This window comes from Tachyglossus aculeatus, chromosome 1 (assembly GCF_015852505.1).
Source record: "Tachyglossus aculeatus isolate mTacAcu1 chromosome 1, mTacAcu1.pri, whole genome shotgun sequence".
NCBI classification, from domain to species: Eukaryota; Metazoa; Chordata; class Mammalia; order Monotremata; family Tachyglossidae; genus Tachyglossus; species Tachyglossus aculeatus.
Window position 1 is genome coordinate 71,580,277 of NC_052066.1, and position 23,526 is coordinate 71,603,802.

General features: G+C 44.8%; 1 protein-coding gene across 1 annotated transcript in view; it reads left to right on the plus strand.

The window, feature by feature from the left end:
* Positions 1 to 23,526, plus strand: part of EFHD1 (EF-hand domain family member D1) — an 84,029-nt gene that overhangs the window by 56,292 nt on the left and 4,211 nt on the right. The window contains exon 3 of the mRNA XM_038747370.1: positions 19,243 to 19,377. Coding sequence (XP_038603298.1) covers positions 19,243 to 19,377 — 135 coding nt within the window. The remainder of the gene's footprint in view (positions 1 to 19,242; positions 19,378 to 23,526) is intronic.

A 23,526-nucleotide genomic window follows, 5' to 3' on the forward strand; every position in this document is an offset into this window, starting at 1 on the left:
CCAAAACAGAACTCCTTATCTTCGCATCCAAACCATGCCCTCCCCATTTCTTTCCTATGACTGTAGACAATGCCACTATCCTCCCTGTTTCACAAGCCATAACCATGGCATTATCATTTCTCTCATTTAACCCATATATTCGATCTTTCACCAAATCCTGTGGGCTCTATTTTCACATCATCATTAAAGTCCACCCTTTCCTCTCCATCCAAACTGCTACTGTGCTGATTCATTCATTCATTTATTCATTCAGTCATATTTATTGAGTGCTTCCTGTGTGCCTGATCAAAGCACTGATCTTTTTCCACCTTCTATATTGTTATTATTATAGTATTTGTTAAGCGTTTGCCATATGCCCGGCAGTGTACTAAGCACTGGGGTAGATACAAGAAAATCAGTTGGACACAGTCCTTGTACCATGTGGGGTTCACAGTCTCTATCCCCATTGTACAGATGAGGTAACTGAGGCACAGCGAAGTTAAGTGACTTGCCTAAGGTCACTCAGTAGACAAGTGGCAGAGCTGGGATTAGAACCCATGACCTTCTGGGTCTACTAGGTCTCTCTAATTGATTATCGTATCAACCTCCTTGCTGACCTCCCTGCCTCTTTCCTCTCCATCCAAACTGCTACTATGCTGATTCATTCATTCATTTATTCATTCAATCATATTTATTGAGCGCTTCCTGTGTGCCTGATCAAAGCACTGATCTTTTTCCACCTTCTATATTGTTATTATTATAGTATTTGTTAAGCGTTTACCATATGCCTGGCAGTGTACTAAGCACTGGGGTAGATACAAGAAAATCAGTTGGACACAGTCCTTGTACCATGTGGGGTTCACAGTCTCTATCCCCATCGTACAGATGAGGTAACTGAGGCTCAGCGAAGTTAAGTGACTTGCCTAAGGTCACTCAGCAGACAAGTGGCAGAGCTGGGATTAGAACCCATGACCTTCTGGGTCTACTAGGTCTCTCTAATTGATTACCGTATCAACCTCCTTGCTGACCTCCCTGCCTCTTTCCTCTCCAGTCCAGTTTGCCACCCGAATCATTTGTTTAAAAAATCTGTAAGTCCACGTCCCCCCACTCCTCAAGAACCTCCAGTAGATGGACAACCACGTCTGCATTGAACAGAAACCTGCATTCAATCTGCTCTGCCCCTCCTACCTTTCCTCGCTGCTTTCCTCCTACAGCCCAAGCCACACACTTGGCTCCTCTAGCACCAATCTACTCACTGTACCTTTATCTTGTCTAGCTCACCACCAACTCCTTGTCCACATCCTCCCTCTATCCTGGAACTCCCTCCCTGAGGTTACTGAGGCACAGAGAAGTTAAGTAACCGGCCCAAAGTCACACAGCTGACAATTGGCGGAGCCGGGATTTGAACAAAGCACTGTTCTAAACTCTGCACACAGTAAGCGCTCAATAAATACGATTGAATGAATGAATGAAAAGCGCCGGGGAGGATACAATTAATCCCTCCCTCAGGCCACAGCCCCTAAGTACATATGGGTCATTTACTTTCATTCATTCATTTATTCAACCGTATTTATTGAGCACTTACTGTGTGCAGAGCACTGTACATTATTTCTGTTAATCTCTGTCTCCCCCTCAAAACTGTAAGTTTGTTTTGGGCATGGATGGTGTCTACACTGTCATCTCCGTCTCCCCCTTCTAGACTGTGAGCCCACTGTTGGGTAGGGACCATCTCTATATGTTGCCAACTTGTACTTCCCAAGCGCTTAGTACAGTGCTCTGCACACAGTAAGCGCTCAATAAATACGATTGAATGAATATGTAACAGATCTCCACTCTCCCAACCTTCAAAGCCCTACCAAAATCACATCTCCTCCAAGAGGCCTTCCCTGGCTAAGACATCACCTCCCCTATCCCTGCTCCCTTCTGCATCATCTATGTACTCGGATCCATACATTTTAAGCAGTTGCTGTTCACCTCACCCTCAGCCCCACAGCACCTAATTACATTTTTGAGGTTTGTTTTGACGTCTGTCTCCTCTTCTAGACTGTAAGCTCTTTATGGACAGGGAACTTCTCTACCAGCTCTGCTGTATTATACTCACCCAAGCACTTAGTATAGTGCTGCACACACAGTAAATGCTCAGTAAATATCACTGATTGATTTTACACATGCCACTACTTAAGCACCAACTTAGGTACATATTTATCTGTCTTCCTCTTATCTGTAGCCGATTTTAGTGACTCTCCCCCACTAAATTTTAAGTTCCTTGCAGGCAGGGATCATGGCTACCAATTATTTCATACTTTCCCAAGTGCATAGTACAGTGCTGTGTACATAGCAGACACTCAAAATGCTATTAGTTGATTGAGCCTAATGAAAAGTCTTTTCTGTAGGGCTGAGGCTACTGGGATTTCACCACTGGCCACCCAGTCCTGCAGAGACCAAACTAGTGCTTACTCGTACCTCAAATTGAAGTTGTTTTAAAGTCGCCGACAGTCAATACAATTTAGCATATTACCTTGGCATTTCCCTGAAAAGCAGTGTAGCCTAATAGATAGAACACAGGCCTGGGAGTTAGGACACCCAGGTTCTAATCCTGACACAGGCCTGGGAGACAGGGTACCTGTCTCTGCCATTCTCTTGCCGTGTGACCTTGGGCTAGTCATCTAAATTCTGCCTCAGTTTTCTCACCTGTAAAGTGGTGATAAGATAGCTGTCTCCCTGCCCCTTACACTGTTATATCTGTGGATATTGTACCCACCCCAGAGCTTGGTACAATATCAGTCAGTGGTATTTATTGAGCATTTACTTTGTGCAAAGCACTATAAAAAGTCCTCAGGAGAGTACAATACAACAGAATTAGCAGACGCAGTCCCTGCCCATAACGAACTTACTGTCTGTGGCGTAACTGTGGCATGCTTAACAAATGCCACAAGTATTATTAACTGCCAGGTAAACCACTTGAGGGATCCTGAAGTGAATTCTTGTTTCTCTTTTGCTTCAGGCCAACAAAGGCACCCACCTCATCCTCCTTCTCCCCATAAAAGTCCCAACAGGTCCGGAATTGGGTTTAAAAAACAAAAACTGGATCTGCAATGCTGTTCAAAAATTCTAGCTGTGGTTCTTTGACAATGCTGTTCAGTATGAGCGTTTATAGAATCCTATCAAAGACCTTTGGAAAGCAGCTGCTGATGGGAAGCAGCTGCTGACTCTAACAATTGCTTTCTGCTGGGTACGGACAAGGACTTGGATAGCAGCCACTGAGCCCGGCAGATGCTCTTCCCAGTGGAGACCAACAACGGCTGTGACTTCACATGGGGTCCTCTAATAAATAAATATAATTATTATTATGGCATTTTTCAAATGATTACTCTATGCCAAGCACTCTGCTAAGCACTGGAGTAGATACAAGATAATCAGAACAAAGTCCTTTTCTCACATGGGGTTCACAGTCTGAGGAGGAGTTGGTAGGTTTTAATCCCTATTTTACAGACAAGGAAGCTGAGGCCCAGAGAAGTTAAATGACTTGGCCAAGATCACACAGCAGGCAAGTGTGAGAAGCAGCGTGGCTCAGTGGAAAGAGCCCGGGCTTTGGAGTCAGAGGTCATGGGTTCAAATCCCGGCTCTGCCAATTGTCAGCTGTGTGACTTTGGGCAAGTCACTTAACTTCTCTGTGCCTTCAGTTGCCTCATCTGTAAAATGGGGATGAAGACTGTGAGCCCCCCGTGGGACAACCTGATCACCTTGTTACTTCCCCAGTGCTTAGAACAGTGTTTTGCACATAGTAAGCGCTTAATAAATGCCATTAAAAAAAAGTGGCAGAGCTGGGATTAGAACTCAGGTCCTCTGACACCCAGGCCTGTGCTTTTCCCAGTAGGCCAGGGTGTTTTTCTAACAAGCTGACATGATCACTGGTTCTTTGAAGAAACTTTGTTTGGCACTTCCCAAATCCCACTCTGCAATAATAATAATAATGATGGCATTTATTAAGCGCTTACTATGTACAAAGCACTGGGGAGATTACAAGGTAATCAGGTTGTCCCATGGGGGGCTCACAGTCTTAATCCCCATTTTACAGATGAGGGAACTAAGGCACAGAGAAGTTAAGTGACTTGCCCAAAGTCACACAGCTGACAAGTGGGGAGCTGGGATTAGAACCCATGACCTCTGACTCCAAAGCCCGGGCTCTTTCCACTGAGCCATGTTGCTTCTCTGTAGCCATACTTGTCTTCATTTATTAAATATAGATTTTCATGGATCTGCCCCTTTCTCTCCATTTCTGTTTCCTGTCCTCATTACATGCTGGATCACTGCAATTGTGTCTCTAAAAGTGTGAGAGCAGCATGGCCTAGTGGGAAGAGCATCGGCCTGGGAATCAGAGGACCTGGGTTCTAATTCCAGCTCTGCCATTTGTCTGCTGTGCGATCTTGGCCAAGTCACTAAATTTCTCTGTACCTCAGTTTTCTCATCTGTAAAATGGGGATTAAATACCTGTTCTCTATCCCCCTTAGACATCGAGACCTTTCCGAGTCTAGACTGTGAGCCCACTGTTGGGTAGGGACCGTCTCTATATGTTGCCAAATTGTACTTACGAAGCGCTTAGTACAGTGCTCTGCACACAGTAAGCGCTAAATAAATATGATTGAATGAATGAGTCAGAGGCTGTCAGGCCTGATTATCTTGTATCTACCCCAGCACTTAGTACAGTACTAGGCACATTCATTCATTCATTCAATCGTATTTATTGAGCGCTTACTGTGTGCAGAGCACTGTACTAAGCGCTTGGGAAGTACAAGTTAATAGAAGGAGTAGCATGGCCAGGGGAAAGAACATGCACCTGTGAGTCAGAGGACTTGGGTTCTGATCCCGGTCTTCTTGGTGCCACCCTGTGTGGGACAGGGGCTGTGTCCAGCCTAATTATCTTGTACCTACCCCAGCACTTTGTACAGTGCCAGGCTACTCACTCTGTTGTATTGGACTCTCCCAAGTGTTTAGTACAGTGCTTTGCCACTTACCGTACACAGTACATGCTTAGCGCTTGGTGCAGTGCCTGGCACATAGTTAAGAGCTTAACAAATACCATTATTATTGTTACTGGTAAATGCGAATGATGGATTGAACCAATGAATTGATTGATTGTCCAAGGTCACGTAGCTGCAGACAAGTGGCAGAGTCAGGATCAGAACCCAAGTCCTCTGACTCATGGGGCCATGATCTTTCCAGGAGGCCATGCTACTTCTTCTATGTGCCTAGTACTGTACTAAGCGCTGGGGTAGATACGAGATAATCAGGTCTGACACAGTCTCTGACTAGGCTTTTACATGGCTTAGTGGAAAGACCCCGGGCCTGAGGGTCAGAGAACCTGGGTTCTAATCCCAGTTCTGCCATTTCTTCTCTCGTGAAACAAACTCTGACTGTTGATTTTTAGGTTCTCTACTAGATGTCTCCCTTATACGTACTGCTGTCTCCTCCAGTTCATCCCAGCTCACATGCTTCCCTACTCATGAGCTAGCCTTCTAGCTACCTCATTTGCTATTCTCCCATCTCCAACTCACGACTCAATCAATCAATCATATTTATTGAGCGCTTACTATGTGCAGAGCACTGTACTAAGCGCTTGGGAAGTACAAGTTGGCAACATATAGAGACAGTCCCTACCCAACAGTGGGCTCACAGTCTAGAAGTCTAGACTCCTGCTTTTCCTCCAAATAGAACTCGTTCCCCACTCAACAACATCAAAGCACATCATCATCATCATCAATCGTATTTATTGAGCGCTTACTATGTGCAGAGCACTGTACTAAGCGCTTGGGAAGTACGACTCTCCTCAGCTTCCAAGCCCCCTGGAAAAAGCCACGCTATCCCAAGAGGTGCCTTTTTATTTCATTCATTCATTCAATCATATTTATTGAGCGCTTACTGTGTGCAGAGCACTGTACTAAGCACTTGGGAAGTACAGGTTGGCAACATATAGAGATGGTCCCTACTCACCAATGGGCTTACAGTCTAGAAGTGGGAGACAGACAACAAAACAAAACATGTAGATAGGTGTCAAAGTAGTCAGAACAAATAGAATTAAAGCTATATGCACATCGTTAACAAAATAAATAGAATAGTAAATATGTACAAGTAAAATAAATAGAGTTATCTGTACAAATATATATACAAGTGCTGTGGGGAGGGGAAGGAGGTAGGGCGGGGGGGGGAGGAGGAGAGGAAAAAGGGGGCTCAGTCTGGGAAGGCCTCTTGGAGGAGATGAGCTCTCAGTATTCATTCATTCAATCGTATTTATTGAGCGCTTACTGTGTGCAGAGCACTGTACTAAGCACTTGGGAAGTACAAGGGCTTTGAAGGGAGGAAGAGAGCTAGCTTTCATAAGAGTATCCTCTTTGTTGGTCACATCATCCCCACAACCAGTTTTTTCATGGATATAAATGTGGTGAAAGTTGGGATAAAGAGGTGAGGGTTTAGAAGATGAAGGTATATTAAGTTTGAGCTGCTGGCCAAGTACACATGGAGAGATTCTGGAGACCCTAGGTGCCAACTTAAGGTTCCGGGGGAGTTAATAATAGTCCCTTCACCAAGGCTTTAGAAGTTGGCGATGAAGCCATTAGCATCAGGCTTTGAGGGGCAGAGTGGGCAGCCGTAGCTGGCATCTCACCCTGCGGGCTCAGCAGGTAGAAGCCCCTCAGCGTTGGCGAGAGCTCTGTGAGCCCACTGTTGGGTAGGGACTGTCTCTATATGTTGCCAATTTGTACTTCCCAAGCGCTTAGTACAGTGCTCTGCGCATACTAAGCGCTCAATAAATACGATTGATGATGATGATGATGAAAAAGGCAGGTTCCTCTCCCCTGGTCTGTGATTCATGGCCCAGGCGAGGGCTCTTTGGGCTCCCACCAGGCTCCAGTGCCCGCCTGGGCCTTTTTGCTGTCTTGCCAGGTCAGTCCGTCTAGACTGTACGCTCATTATGGGTAGGGAATATGTCTGCTAATTCTGTTGTATTGGACTCTCCCAGGTGCTGGGTACAGTGCTCTGTACCTAGTAAGTGCTCAATAATATGATCAATTTATTGAAAGCCTAGTTTGGATGAACGCAGGGGTTTTAGGGGCTACAGCTCGGGGCCCTGGGAGTTGGGAGGGTGGTTGGGTGAGGGGGAAAATGATAAAAATGGGAGTGCAGAGGGTGGCAGGCCAGCTCCCTGCCCCTTTCCCCCATACCTTCTGCTGTGGCCAGAGAGGCATTCCAGGCTTTCTGCCCGATCAGACGGTATTGATGGTCAGTTCTCTGACCCATTGCAGTCCGAGCCCCACAGCAGCCCATCAGGGCCCAGCATGGTGGCGGAGGAACTGCACCAACGCCAAGGAGAGGCCATAATAATAATCATTGTGATATTTGGTAAGTGCTTACTATGTTCAAGGCACTGTTCTAAGCACTGGGATGGATGCTAGCAAATAGGATTGGACACTGTCCCTGTCCCACAGGGGGCTCACAGTCTCAATTCCCATTTTACAGATGACGTAACTGAGGCGCAGTCAGTAGTATTTACTGAGCAATAAGCAGAGCAGAGAAGAGCAGTTGAGAGGAGAAGCAGCGTGGTTCAGTGGAAAGAGCCCGGACTTTGGAGTCAGAGGACATGGGTTCAAATCCCAGCTCCGCCAATTGTCAGCTGTGTGACTTCGGGCAAGTCACTTCACTTCTCTGGGCCTCAGTTACCTCATCTGTAAAATGGGGATTAATACTGTGAGCCCCCCATGGGACAACCTGATCACCTTGTAACCTCCCCAGCGCTTAGAACAGTGCTTTGCACATAGTAAGCGCTTAATAAATGCCGTCATTATTATAATAATTATTATTACTGTGTGCAGAATCAATCAATCAATCGTATTTATTGAGCGCTTACTGTGTGCAGAGCACTGTACTAAGTGCTTGGGAAGTACAAGTTGGCAACATGTAGAGACAGTCCCTACCCAACAATGGGCTCACAGTCTAGAAAAGAAGACTGTATTAAGCGCTTAGGAGAGTATAATATAAAAATATGGCAGACACATTCCCTAATCACAACGAGCTTACAGTCTAGATTGGGAGGTAGCTCAGGAAGGGACCTGCTCTCCATGGCCAGTAGAGATGGGCACTATTCTAAGCACTGGGGTAGATATAAGGTAACCATATGGGACATAGTCCCTGTCCCACATGGGGCTCATAGCCTTAATCCCCATTTTACAGATGAGGAAACTGAGGCAAAGTGAAGTGACTTGCCCAAGGTCACACAGCAGCAGACAAGTGGCAGAGTCAGGATTAGAAACCAGGTCCTTCTGACTCCCACGCCCCGAAGGGACCTGCTCTCCATGGCTGGCAGAGATGGGCACTATGCTAAGCACTGGGGTAGCTACAAAGTAACAAGGTGGGACACAGTCCCTGTTCCACATGGGGCTCATAGCCTTAATCCCCATTTTACAGATGAGGAAACTGAGGCAAAGTGAAGTGACTTGCCCAAGGTCACACAGCAGCAGACAAGTGGCAGAGTCAGGATTAGAAACCGCAGAGATGGGCACTATACCAAGTACTGGGGTAGATACAAGGTAACCAGATGGGTCACAGTCTCTGTCCCACTCATAGCCTTAATCCCTATTTTACAGATGAGGAAACTGAGGCAAAGTGAAGTGACTTGCCCAAGGTCACACATCATCATCATCATCATCAATCATATTTATTGAGCGCTTACTGTGTGCAGAGCACTGTACTAAGCGCTTGGGAAGTACAAGTTTGCAACATATAGAGACAGTCCCTACCCAACAGTGGGCTCACAGTCTAAAAGGGGGAGACAGAGAACAAAACCAAACATACTAACAAAATAAAATAAATAAAATAAATAGAATAGATATGTACAAGTAAAATAAATAAATAAATAGAGTAATAAATATGTACAAACATATATACAGGTGCTGTGGGGAAGGGAAGGAGGTAAGATGGGGGGATGGAGAGGAGGACGAGGATGAGCAGCCGACAAGTGGCAGAGTCAGGATTAGAACCCAGGTCCTTCTGACCCCCAGGCCCGTGCTGTATCCATTAGGCCACACTACTTCTCACCTGGGCTTAGGCCAGGGCCGCGGGCTGCGGGGTGGGACACTGCTGGCTTGCACAGACGCCGGGGTGGAGGAGGACAGTGGGTTAGGTTGGGGCTCGGTGGCCAGTCAGGTTCACTGTGCTGTTAGGGCCAGTCATCATCATCATCATCATCAATCGTCTTTATTGAGCGTTTACTATGTGCAGAGCGCTGTACTAAGTGCTTGGGAAGTACAAATAGGCAACATATAGAGACAGTCACTACCCAACAGTGGGCTCACAGTCTAAAAGGGGGAGACAGAAAACAAAACCAAACATACTAACAAAATAAAATAAATAGAATAGATATGTACAAGAAAAATAAATAAATAAATAGAGTAATAAATATGTACAAACATATATACATATATACAGGTGCCGTGGGGAAGGGAAGGAGGTAAGAAGGGGGCGATGGAGAGGGGGACGAGGGGGAGAGGAAGGAAGGGGCTCAGTCTGGGAAGGCCTCCTGGAGGAGGTGAGCTCTCTGCAGGGCCTTGAAGGGAGGAAGAGAGCTAGCTTGGCGGATGGGCAGAGGGAGGGCATGCCAGGCCCGGGGGAGGACGTGGGCCGGGGGTCGATGGCGGGACAGGCGAGAGCAAGGTACGGTGAGGAACACAGTCACAGAACACAGGATTCTCTGTGGGGCTGAGGAGGATGAGGGGACAACACCGATCTGGGACCACGGTGCAGGAACTAGTTTGCACACAATGAATGCTCAATAAATATGATCGAATGGATTATACACATAGGAGCCATGCAAAAATCTACAGGAGTGTTACCCTGGCCCCGCTCATTCATTCATTCATTCATTTATGAAGCAGCGTGGCTCAATGGAAAGAGCCCCGGCTTTGGAGTCAGAGGTCATGGGTTCAAATCCCGGCTCCGCCGCTTGTCAGCTGTGTGACTTTGGGCAAGTCACTTCACTTCTCTGGGCCTCAGGTCCCTCATCTGGAAAATGGGGATGAAGACTGTGAGCCCCATGTGGGACAATCTGATCACCTTGTAACCTCCCCAGCGCTTAGAACAGTGCTTTGCACATAGTAAGCGCTTAATAAATACCATTATTATTATCATTATTATTATTATTACTATTATTCAATCATATTTATTGAGGACTGTGGGCAGAGCACTGTATGAAGCTTCAGGGAGAGTTCAATATAACAATAAACAGATACATTCCCTGCCCACAACGAGCTTATAGTCTAGAGGGGGAGGCAGACATTAATATGTAAGACCAAAGTGAGCAGGGATTGTGTCTGTTGCTGAGTAGTATTTTCCTAGTGCTTAGTACAGTGCTGCACACAGTAAGCGCTCAATAAATACAATTGAATAACTATAAATAAAAGTTACAGATATGTACATAAGTACTTGGCAGGGGATGAATGAAGGGAGCAAGTCAGGGTGATGCAGAAAGGAGTGGGAGAAGAAGAAAGGAGGGCTTAGGGAAGGCCTCTTGGAGGAGATGTACCTTCAGTAAGACTTTGAAAGTATGGGGAAAATCATGTGGGGGGGTCGCGTAACTAGCCCTGCTATAAGTTGGCCGCCTGCCCCCATTCATTCATTCATTCAATCGTATTTATTGAGCGCTTACTGTGTGCAGAGCACTGGACTAAGCGCTTGGGAAGTGCAAATTGGCAACATACAGAGACGGTCCCTACCCAACAATGGGCTCACAGTCTAGATGGGGGAGACAAACAACAAAACAAAACAAATAGGTGCCAATACCATCAGAATAAATAGAATAATAGCTATATACACATCATTAATAAAATAAACAGAATAGTAAATATGTACAATCCCCATCCCCCGCTTAACGCGAAAAGTTGGCACCTGTACTGGCAACCAGAAGGTGGATGAGATTGAAAAAAGGAAGCAGTCCCGGCTGAAGATATGGACTCGGGAACCATATGTGTAGAGGTGGCACTTAAAACTGAACCAACTAGTTCCCCAAGGAGTGAGTAGAAATAATAATAATAATAATGATGGCATTTGTTAAGCGCTTACTATGTGTAAAGCACTGTTCTAAGCACTGGGGGTGGATACAAGGTGATCAGGTTGTCCCGCGTGGGGCTCAGTCTTCATCCCCATTTTACAGAGAGGGAACTGAGGCTCCGAGAAGTGAAGTGACTTGCCCAAAGTCACACAGCTGACAATTGGTGGAGTCGGGATTCGAACCCATGACCTCTGACTCCCAAGCCTGGGCTCTTTCCACTGAGCCATGCTGCTTCTCTAATGGGAGAAGTAAGGGAGGCAGCAGAGCAGTTAGAGGGGTAGGAGGAGCAACGACTACCAGAGAGTGGTGGTGGCGGTTGCAGGCCCAAAGGTCGAGAAGAATCAGCGGTATTGCCCATCTGTCTCTATTCCAAGTCCATCTTATAGTGTATGGTGATTTGTCGCTGGTGGTGCGAGTCCTCCACAGCCATCCCAGAGCATTTATGAAACATCCCCCTGCCCCGAAAGTGCTTTTGGATGACCCGCTCCAAAAAATAGTAATAATAATGATGGCATTTATTAAGCGCTTACTATGTGCAAAGCACTGTTCTAAGCGCTGGGGAGGTTACAAGGCAATCAGGTTGTCCCACGGGGGGCTAACAGTCTTAATCCCCATTTTTACAGATGAGGTAACTGAGGCACAGAGAAGTTAAGTGACTTGCCCAAAGTCACACAGCTGACAATTGGCAGAGCTGAGATTTGAACCTCTGACTCCAAAGCCCGTGCTATTTCCACTGAGCCATGCTGCTTCTCAAAAGCCCATCTCCTTCAAAAAGCCTTCCCAGATTTACATAGAACAGTGCTTTGCACATAGTAAGCGCTTAATAAATGCCATCATTATTATTATTTAGCCACTTACAACTGCTATCCCATCCTGAGGCATCTAGTTAAATTTGCGCTTGTCCCCCTTGACTCTCCCTTTGGTTATAAATAGGTCAGTGAGATAAATCTCGTTGCATTTAACATTGTGTTGTGAGCCTTTTGGCACAGAAGTACACATTTCTTGATAATGATATTAATGATTGGCCTGTTGGAGGATAAACCGGAGAATCCCCAAGGCATTGGAAGAGGAAATATTTAATATGTCTTACTATGGAATCACTTAAGGTCAGCAAACAAATTGGCTTGGGGCAGGATGCAGTTGCTTGCCTAACACAACCTTGTGTAGGCAAACCCCTAGCATTCTGAGAATTATCCCCAGCTTTTCATTCATTCATTCATTCAATCGTATTTATTGAGCGCTTACTGTGTGCAGTGCACTGTACTAAGCGCTTGGGAAGGACAATTTGGCAACATCTAGAGACGGTCCCTACCCAACAGCGGGCTCACAGTCTAGAAGGGGGAGACAGACAACAAAGCAAAACATATTAACAAAATAAAATAAATAGAATAGATATGTACAAGTAAAATAAATAGAGTAATAAATCCGTACAAACATATATACCCCTAACCACCAATACTCCTACTTTCCCACTTCCTGCCACTTACAATTAATTCATCATGTAAGGGAAGCAGAACCCTCAAGTCTCCCGCAGGAAATTCAAATCTTTTTTTTCCTCTCTCCCCGCTCAACACCATAGAAACCTTTCTCCATAGTCCAGGGCCAGTGTTTTCACCCTACTTTGTTCAGGTGGGTGGGCAGGGACCAGCTGACAGGGCTCCTTACTGGTTATAGCAGGACTGGTTTTACTAGAAATGGGAAGGAAAGGAAAATTAAGGTTCTATTAAGGGAGTTCTGGAGTTCTCTGGAGTTCTGGAGTTCTGAGCCCCCCTCCTTCCTCTCATCTCCTTCTCCATCCCCCCGTCGTACCTCCTTCCCTTCCCCACAGCACCTGTATATATGTATATATGTTTGTACATATTTATTACTCTATTTATTTTACTTGTACATATCTATTCTATTTATTTTATTTTGTTAATATGTTTGGTTTTGTTCTCCGTCTCCCCCTTCTAGACTGTGAGCCCACTGTTGGGTAGGGACCGTCTCTATATGTTGCCAACTTGTACTTCCCAAGTGCTTAGTACAGTGCTCTGCACACAGTAAGCGCTCAATAAATATGATTGATTGATTGATTCTCAAAATATTTTCTGTTTAAAATAACCGTAGCTTCTTCTCTTTGGTTCTGCTTGTCGTCTTTCCTCTCACTCTCCTCCTCCAGTCTTCCTAGCTGCAGCTGGGACATTTTCCCAAACTTTCACAAACATGCCAGCTTTTGAAGACTATAAATAGGGAGTGGGGGGTGGGGGGGAGGTGAGGGAGATTGGAGTTGTTTTTTTTTTTTTTTAAGAAGCAGGGTTCCCCCCACGCTCCCCCAGCAGCTGGAAGGAGCCAGGCACCCTTTCAGTTTTGAATCTGCATATTTATTCTTTGACTTAGCTGGTGGAGTGGAGTAGCAACTCCTTAGCTGTGAGAAGAATTTTATTTTATTTTATTTTACTTGTACATATCTATTCTATTTTATTTTGTTAGTATGTTTGGTTTTGTTCTCTGCCTCCCCCTTTTAGACTGTGAGCCCACTGTTGGGTAGGGACTGTCTCTATATGTTGCCAACTTGGACTTCCCAAGCGCTTGGTACAGTGCTCTGCACACAGTCAGTGCTCAATAAATACGATTGATGATGATGAAGAATTCTGCCTGATGCCTCCATTTGGAGAAAGTGGCTCCCTTGTACACAGGCATTTTGCTCCCCCTTGGCTGGCCAAGAGTTCCCAAGCCCTGAGGCCCCACTGGCCTTCCCAGAGTTGCAGCTGCAGCAGGCCTAGAGGCCTGAGTTTTGTCAAGCGGGCTCCTTGGGGAATCCAGCCCGCTGACTTTGGGAGCGACAACGAATGTCCTAGGCAACCTGGGCTACCCGAGGGTGACTGTACTCCTGGATCCGTGGGCTTCCCTTAAGGAAGGGCCTTTCCAGTAAATTGAATCAATTAATCAGTTGTGTTTATTGAGCCCTTACCGTACGCAGAGCACGGTCTGGGAGAGTACAATCCAACAGAATTTGTAGAAACGTTCCCTGCTCATCAGGAGCTAACAGGCCAGAAGGGGAGACGGACATTCATATAAATAAATTACGAATCCTGAAATTCCCAATTTTGAGGATGGGAGGGTAGTTTTTCCCCTTAAAAATCTCATTTCCCACAAAGGACTGAGGTAACATTTCACTTCAGACATCTCCCGTTAAGATCTCCTCTGTTGTGCCTGCTGGAATGTAGTCATCATCATCATCATCAATCGTATTTATTGTGCGCTTACTATGTGCAGAGCACTGTACTAAGCACTTGGGAAGTACAAATTGGCAACATATAGAGACAGTCCCTACCCAACAGTGGGCTCACAGTCTAAAAGGGGGAGACAGAGAACAAACCAAACATACTAACAAAATAAAATAAATAGAATAGATATGTACAAATAAAATAAATAAATAAATAAATAGAGTAATAAATATGTACAGACATATATACATATATACAGGTGCCGGTGCTGTCCTCCCACAGTCTTCTTCCTTGTTTTGCCTCCAGATTCCGCAGCCCCTCCTACGAAGCAGTTTGTAGAAACGTTCTTGATCAGTAATTCATTTATAGGATCCTGTTGTCACCTGTTTAGCCCTGCTGCCTAAAGAAACATTTGAGAATAGCTCGGGAGGCCATATCAAATTAATCCATGGTATTTGCTGAGTGACTACTGTGGGCACTTTTATTAAGGGCTTGATAGTGTGAAATATGGGGTGAAAGATACAAACTGTACTTTCCCTTTGGTTGTCCGGAAAAAGTCTGTGTGCTTGCCAAATTAGATGTTTAGTACCTTTTCCCTAGTGTTCCTCTAAGCTGCTAGTGAACTAATTTGGGTGGGGTGAGGCCGAGGAGAACCTATCCATAATTTATTTTTAAATCAATCAATCAGTCATATTTATTGAGTGCTTACTGTGTGCAGAGCACTGTACTAAGCGCTTGGGAAGTACAAGCTGGCAACATATAGAGACGGTCCCTAACCAACAGTGGGCTCACAGTCTAGAAGGGGGAGACGGAGAACAAAACAAAACATAGTAACAAAATAAAATAAATAGAATAGATATGTGCAAGTAAAATAAATAAATAGTATTAATATTATTAATATTTTTAATATCGGTCTCCCCTCTAGACTGTAAACTCCTTGTGGACAGGAGAAAGTCTCTACCAACTCTTGTACTCTTCCAAGTGCTTAGTAAACTTGTACTTCCCAAGCACTTAGTACAGTACTCGGCACACAGTAAGCGCTCAATAAATACGATTGAATGAATGAATGAATAATAATAATAATGATATAGCATTTGTTAAGTGCTTGCTGTGTGCCAGGCACTGTGCTGGAGTGGATACAGATAAATCGAATTGGACACAGTCCTTGTCCCATGTCTCAATCCCCATTTTACAGATGAGGTGACAGTCCCAGAGAAGTGAAGTGACTTGCCCAAGGTCACACAGCAGACAAGTGGCGGAGCCTGGATTAGAACCCGTGACTTTCTGACTCCCGGGCCCAAGCTCTATCCACTATGCCACGGACGGTGCTGCGCACATAGTAAGCGCTCAATAAATACCACTGATTGAGAAAGGAGTGTGGGACCGTTCATTGCCCTGCGCACACGTGGCTCAGTGGAAAGAGCCCGGGTTTTGGAGTCAGAGTTCATGGGTTCGAATCCCGGCTCCTCCACTGGTCAGCTGTGTGACTTTGGGCAAGTCACTTCATGTCTCTGGGCCTCAATTCCCTCATCTGTAAAATGAGGATTAAGATTGTGAGCCCCCCGTGGAACAACCTGATCACCTTGTAACCTCCCCAGAGCTTAGAACAGTGCTTTGCACATAGTAAGTGCTTAATAAATGCCATTATTATTATTATTATTATTATTATTATTATTATTCTACTGAGTTTTCAGGATTAACATCTTCATTAGGATTAAAATGTTGGAATTCATTTCTGGCTAGAGAAGAGAAAGGAGCCGGATGGAATTGCTCCCACTGCAGAGACTCTGCTGTCCTCTGGTGACAGAGTGTCCACTCTGCAAACGAATAAGTGTTTAAATGGAAGTTAATGGACCCTTTTAGACTGTGAGCCCACTGTTGGGTAGGGACTGTCTCTATATGTTGCCAACTTGTACTTCCCAAGCGCTTAGTACAGTGCTCTGCACATAGTAAGCACTCAATAAATACGATTGATGATGATGATGACTCTGGAACCAGATTTGGACTCTGGACACAGCTATCAACGCCGGTATCTTTCATCTTTAGTCCAATTTCTTTTTTGATGTCTTGCGGTTTCTGCTGCTTTAAAACTATTTCATTCATTCGTTCATTCATTCAATCATATTTATTGAGCGCTTACTGTGTGCAGAGCACTGTCCTAAGCGCTTGGGAAGTACGAGTTTGCAACATAGAGAGACGGTCCCTACCCAACAGTGGGCTCACAGTCTAGAAGAGGGAGACAGACAAAAAAACAACACATATTAACAAAACAAATAGAATAGTAAATATGCACAAATAAGTACAATCGTATTTATTGAGCGCTTACTGTGTGCAGAGCACTGTACTACGCGCTTGGGAAGTACAAGTTGGCAACATATAGAGACGGTCCCTACCCAACAGCAGGCTTATAGTCTAGAAGGGGGAGACAGTCAGCAAAACATATAAACCAAATAGAATAAATAGAATAAATATGTACAAGTAAAATAAATAAATATTCATTCATTCATTCAATCGTATTTATTGAGCGCTTACTGTGGGCAGAGCACTGTACTAAGCGCTTAGGAAGTACAAGTTGGCAACATATGGAGGCAGTCCCTACCCAACAGCGGGCTCACAGTCTAGAAGGGGGAGACAGAGAACAAAACAAAACATATTAACAAAATAAAATAAGTAGAATAAATATGTACAAGTAAAATAAATGGAGTAATAAATACGTACAAACATATATACATATATACAGGTGTTGTGGGGAGGGGAAGGAGGTAAGGCAGGGGGGATGGGGAGGGGGAGGAGGGGGAGAGGAAGGAGGGGGCTCAGTCTGGGAAGGCCTCCTGGAGGAGGTGAGCTCTCAGTAGGGCTTTGAAGGGAGGAAGAGGGCTAGCTTGGTGGAACTACTGAGCCGCGAAATGCCGAGAGAGGACTCGTCACGGCCGATTGATACTCTGGCCTCCTCCTGAGACGGTATCAGTGCCTGCCCCTTTCTACCTATCATCGAGGATCTGCAGTTCTGCTCTGAAAACTTCCCTAAGTGAAAAGTTGTTACCAAGCTCCAGGGTGTGTTAAAAGTTTGAAACTATTCAGTCTAGTATTTGTTGTGGAAATTAAGTGCTTAATATGTGCCAGACATTATACTATGCACTGGAGTTGATACTGTCTCTGTCCCACATGAGGCTCACAGTTTAAGCAGGAGGGAGAAAAGGTATTGAATCCCTATTTTAATAGAGCGTAGCTTTAGTTGATTATTTTCATTTGTTCATAGATGAGGCCATTTCAGGGAATAACTGAATAAACAGTAGTAATTATGACCCATAATAATAATAATCATCATCATCATCAATCGTATTTATTGAGCGCTTACTGTGTGCAGAGCACTGTACTAAGCGCTTGGGAAGTACAAGTTGGCAACATATAGAGACGGTCCCTACCCAACAGTGGGCTCACAGTCTAAAAGGGGGAGACAGAGAACAAAACCAAACATACTAACAAAATAAAATAAATAGAATAGATATGTACAAGTAAAATAAATAAATAAATAAATAGAGTAATAAATATGTACAATAATAATAATAATGGCATTTGTTAAGCGCTTACTATATGCAAAGCCCTGTTCTAAGCACTGGGGATGTTATACGGTGATCAGGTTGTCCCACAGGGGGGTCACAGTCTTAATTCCCATTTTACAGATGAGGTAACTGAGGCACAGAGAAGTTAAGTGGCTTGCCCAAGGTCACACAGCTGACAATTGGCAGAGCCGGGACTTGAATCCATGACCTCTGACTGCAGAGCCCATGCTCTTTCCACTGAGCCACGGATCTTACACTCCAACTGGAGAGACAAACATAAAACTATTTACAGCTAAAAGGTCCAAGAAGATAAATAACTGAAACAGATACGTACCCATGAATGTTGAGTGTGTAAGTAAGTTCCTAAATGCTAGAGTTGGCTCAAGGAATGAAATGGCTCAGGACGCTGGGAAATTAATCAAGTGAAAGCTTAATGGAGGAGATAGCAGCAGAAGCAGTGTGGCTCAGTGGAAAAAGCATGGGCTTTGGAGTCAGAGGTCATGGGTTCAAATCCTGGCTCAGCCAACTGTCAGCTGGGTGACTTTGGGCAAGTCACTTCATTTCTCTGGGCCTCAGTTACCTCATCTGCAAAATGGGGATTAAGACTGTGAGCCCCCTGTGGGACAACCTGATCACCTTGTAACCTCCCCAGTTCTTAGAACAGTGCTTTGCACATAGTAAGTGCTTAATAAATGCCATCGTCATTATTATTAGATAGGGTTTTAGGAGGGATTTGAAAGAGAAAGCAGTGTCTCCCAAGCGCTGTGTTTAAACCTTGACTGACTAGCTGATCAATCAGTCAATCAATCGTATTTATTGAGCGCTTACTTTGTGCAGAGCACTGTACTAAGCGCTTGGGAAGTACAAGTTGGCAACATATAGAGACAGTCCCTACCCAACAGTGGGCTCACAGTCTAAAAGGGGGAGACATTTTACTTGTACATATCTATCCTATTTATTTTCTTTTGTTAGTATGTTTGGTTTTGTTCTCTGTCTCCCCCTTTTAGACTGTGAGCCCACTGTTGGGTAGGGACTGTCTCTATATGTTGCCAATTTGTACTTCCCAAGCGCTTAGTACAGTGCTCTGCACATAGTAAGCGCTCAATAAATACGATTGATGATGATGATGATGATGAACAAAACCAAACATACTAACAAAATTAAAAAAAAACTCTAGCAGGGATGCCTAGCAAAAGTCATGATGCCTTTTAGGTGTTCTGTTCTGTGTGTTCTGCATAGAGTAAGCGCTCAATAAATACGATTGATTCATTTTAGGTCTTATTTTGGAGAATCAGATGGATTACTGTGTAAAGTAGGTGGACCAAGATTGTGAATTGGATTACTAAAAACTGGGCAGAGGTTCAAATGCCCACTCATTTTGCTTTCTCCCTTCTGTTAGTTTCTGCTGATTTTCCACAAGGCTGCAGCGGGTGAACTTGAAGAAGACAGTGGGCTGATGGCTTTAGCCAAGCTCTCAGAGATTGACGTGGCCCTTGAAGGTGTAAAAGGAGCCAAGAACTTCTTTGAAGCCAAGGTAAGGAGAGGGCTGAAGGCAGGAGCACAGAGAGTTCAAACCCCTTCCTGCTGTCTGATGGGGGGCGGCTGGGGGAGCAGGTGGACCCTTGGCCCATAATTCAGAACAGACCCAAGTTAATAATAATAATAATGATGGCATTTGTTAAGCGCTTACTACGTGCAAAGCACTGTTCTAAGCGCTGGGGGGGGATACAAGGTGATCAGGTTGTCCCACGTGGGGCTCACAATCTTAATCCCCATTTTACAGATGAGGTCCCTGAGGCCCAGAGAAGTTAAGTGACTTGCCCAAGATCACACAGCAGACATGTGGCAGAGGCAGGATTCGAACCCATGACCTCTGACTCCCAAGCTCAGGCTCTTTCTCAACAAAGCTACAGCAGTAGGCAATCTGGTTCTGATTCCTGGACCTTAAAGCTCCTATGGGTTCCTACAGCTCCGCCAATTGTCAGCTGTGTGACTTTGGGCAAGTCACCTCACTTTTCTGGGCCTCAGTTACCTCATCTGTGAAATGGGGATTAAGACTGTGAGCCCCACATGGGACAACCTGATCACCTTGTATCCTCCCCAGCGCTTAGAACAGTGCTCTAATAATAATAATAACGATGATGATGGCATTTATTAAGCGCTTACTATGTGCAAAGCACTGTAAGTGCAAAGTGCTTACTTTGCACATAGTAAGCGCTTAACAGATGCCATCATTATAGGATGTAGAGGCAGAATGGAAATTCATGCCCCCAGACTCTCTATCACCCCCATCCCCTTGCTCTCTCTATTTCCTGGCCTGAAAATCCCTTCATGCCTAAATCCAACAGACCCCAGCTAGCGAACGGGCCTGAGAGGTAGAAGGACATGGGTTTTAATCCTGACCCTGCCACTTTTCCGCTTTGTGGCCTTGGGCAAGTCACTTCATTTCTCTGGACCTCAGTTACCTCATTTGTAAAATGGGGGTTGAAACTGTGAGCCCCACATGGGACAGAGACTGTATCCAATTGGAGTTGCTTGTATTCACCCCAGTGCTTAGAACTCCCCCTCGTCCCCCTCTCCATTCCCCCAACTTACCTCCTTCCCTTCCCCACAGCACCTGTGTATATGTATATATGCTTGTACATATTTATTACTCTATTTATTTATTTTACTTGTACATATCTATTCTATTTTATTTTGTTAGTATGTTTGGTTTTGTCTCCCCCTTTTAAACTGTGAGCCCACTGTTGGGTAGGGACTGTCTCTATGTGTTGCCAATTTGTACTTCTCAAGCGCTTAGTACAGTGCTCTGCACACAGTAAGCGCTCAATAAATACGATTGATGATGATGATGATGATGAACTATTACTCTATTTATTTTACTTGTACATATTTATTCTATTTATTTTATTCTGTTACTATGCTTTGTTTTGTTCTCTGTCTCCCCCTTCTAGACTGTGAGCCCACTGTTGGGTAGGGACCGTCTCTATACCTTGCCAAATTGTACATCCCAAGAGCTTAGTACAGTGCTCTGCGCACAATAAGCGCTCAATAAATACGATTGAATGAATGAATGAACAGTGCCTGGCATATAATAAGCACTTAAAAAATACCATTATTATTATTATCCCAATATTCAAACTCTCCTTAAATCCGACCTCCTCCAACAAGCCTTCCCTGATTATTTCGTAACACCCCCAAGTTGTGTAAACCCATCAGCCATCTCTAATAATGATAGTTAGACTGTGAGCCCACTGTTGGGTAGGGACTGTCTCTATATGTTGCCAACTTGTACTTCCCAAGCGCTTAGTACAGTGCTCTGCACACAGTAAGCGCTCAATAAATACGATTGATTGATTGATTGATTAATAATAATAATAGTGGTATTTGTTAAGCACTTACTTTCTAGACTGTGAGCCCGCTGTTGGGTATATGTTGCCAACTTGTACTTCCCAAGCGTTTAGTACAGTGCTCTGCACACAGTAAGCGCTCAATAAATACGTATGAATGAGTGAATGTTCTAAGCGCTGGGGTAGACACAAGATAATTGCGTTGAACACAGTCCCCATTCCTTACGGTTTTAATCCCCATTTTGCTGCTGAGGGAACCGAGGCACAGAGAAGTTAAGTGACTTGCCCAAAGTCACACAGCAGACAAGTGGCGAGTATTTAGGTACTTAGACCCAGCCTCTGGAAAGTTCTTTGCCCAAGTATATATTCAAGCAGGAAGCAGCATGACCCAGTGGAAGGAGCTTGAGTCTAACAGTCAGAGAACCTGAGTTCTAATCCCGGCTCTGCAAGTTGTCTGCTGTAGGACCTTGGATAAATTTCTTCTTTGTGCCCCAGTTTCCTCATCTGTGAAATGGGAATTAATACCCATTCTCCATCCCCCTTAGAATGTGAGCCTCATGGGACAGGGGCTTTTCCTGACCTCGTTATTTGGTATCTACTCCAGTGCTTGGCACACAAGTAATAATAATAATAATAATAATAATAATAATGGCATTTATTAAGTGCTTACTATGTGCAAAGCACTGTTCTAAGCACTGGGGATGTTACAAGGTGATCAGGTTGTCCCACGTGGGGCTCACAGTCTCAATCCCCATCTTACAGATGAGGCAACTGAGGCCCAGAGAAGTGAAGTGACTTGCCCAAAGTCACACAGCTGACAATTGGTGGAGCCGGGGTTTGAACCATGACCTCTGACTCCAAAGCCCGTGCTCTTCTCCACTGAGCCACGCTGCTTCTCTCACTTAAACACTATTTATTATTATTATTATTATTATTATTGTTATTACTCTATTTGTAAGTCTTTTTATGTTTGTCTCCCTCATTAGAGTGTAAACTCCATCTCGGCAAAGAAGTTGTCACTGTGTGGCTCAGTGGAAAGAGCCTGGGCTTTGGAGTCAGAGGTCGTGGGTTCAAATCCCGGCTCTGCCACTTGTCAGCTGTGTGACTTCGGGCAAGTCTCTGTGCCTCAGTTCCCTCATCTGTAAAATGGGGATTAAGACTGTGAGCCCCATGGAACAACCTGATCGCCTTGTATCTCCCCCAGCGCTTAGAACAGTGCTTTGCACATAGTAAGCGCTTAATAAATGCCATCATTATTATTATTATTACTTCCCAAGAGCTACTTCGTACATAGGCAGTACAAGAAGCACTATGGGAAGCAGTGTGGCTTAGTGGATAGAGACGGGCCTGAGAGTCAGGTCATGGGTTCCAATCCCAACTCCACCGCTTGTCTGTTGTATGACCTTGAGCAAGTCACTTCACTTCTCTGTGCCTCAGTGTCCTCATCTGTAAAATGAGGATTGAGACTATGAGCCCCACGTGGGACAGGGACAGCGTCCAACCCAATCCAACCCAATTTTCTTGTATTCACCCTAGGGCTTAGTACAGTGGCTGGCACACACTAAACACTTACCAAATACCATAATAATGATAATAATAATATTATAATAAGCACACTGCCCCCAGCAGAGCACGCAGAGAAGCAGCGTGGCTCAGTGAAAAGAGTACGGGCTTTGGAGTCAGAGGTCATGGGTTCAAATCCTGGCTCCGCCACTTGTCAGCTGTGTGTCTTTGGGCAAGTCACTTAACTTCTCTGTGCCTCAGTTCCCTCATCTGTAAAATGGGGATTAAGACTGTGAGCCCCACGTGGGACAACTTGATCACCTTGTATCCCCCCAGTGCTTAGTACAGGGCTTAGCACATAGTAAGCCCTTAACAAATACCATCATCATTATTATTATCTCTTGGAGGTGCTTAAGTCCTCCAGTGGTCCTTGTCAGCACCATGGGGTCCCTGCTCCAGTCTCGCAGCCCCTCATTTTCAGAGCGTTCCATCCCCACCAGTTATATGGGCTGATTGATTGATTGATCCAATCAATCAATAAATAGCTTTTATTGAGCACTTGCCTAGTGCAAAGCACTTTACTGGGCTCTTGGGAGAATACAGTCAACACAGATCTTTCTTCTCCCTTTGACTCTGTCCAGATAAAGCCCATGTTGTTTGCCAGATTCAGTGAGTCCTCCCCAGAAAGGATAATAATAATAATAATAGTGGCATTTATTAAGTGCTTACTATGTGCAAAGCACTGTTCTAAGCGCTGGGGAGGTTACAAGATGATCATGTTGTCCCACGGTGGGCTCACAGTATTCATCCCCATTTTACAGGTGAGGGAA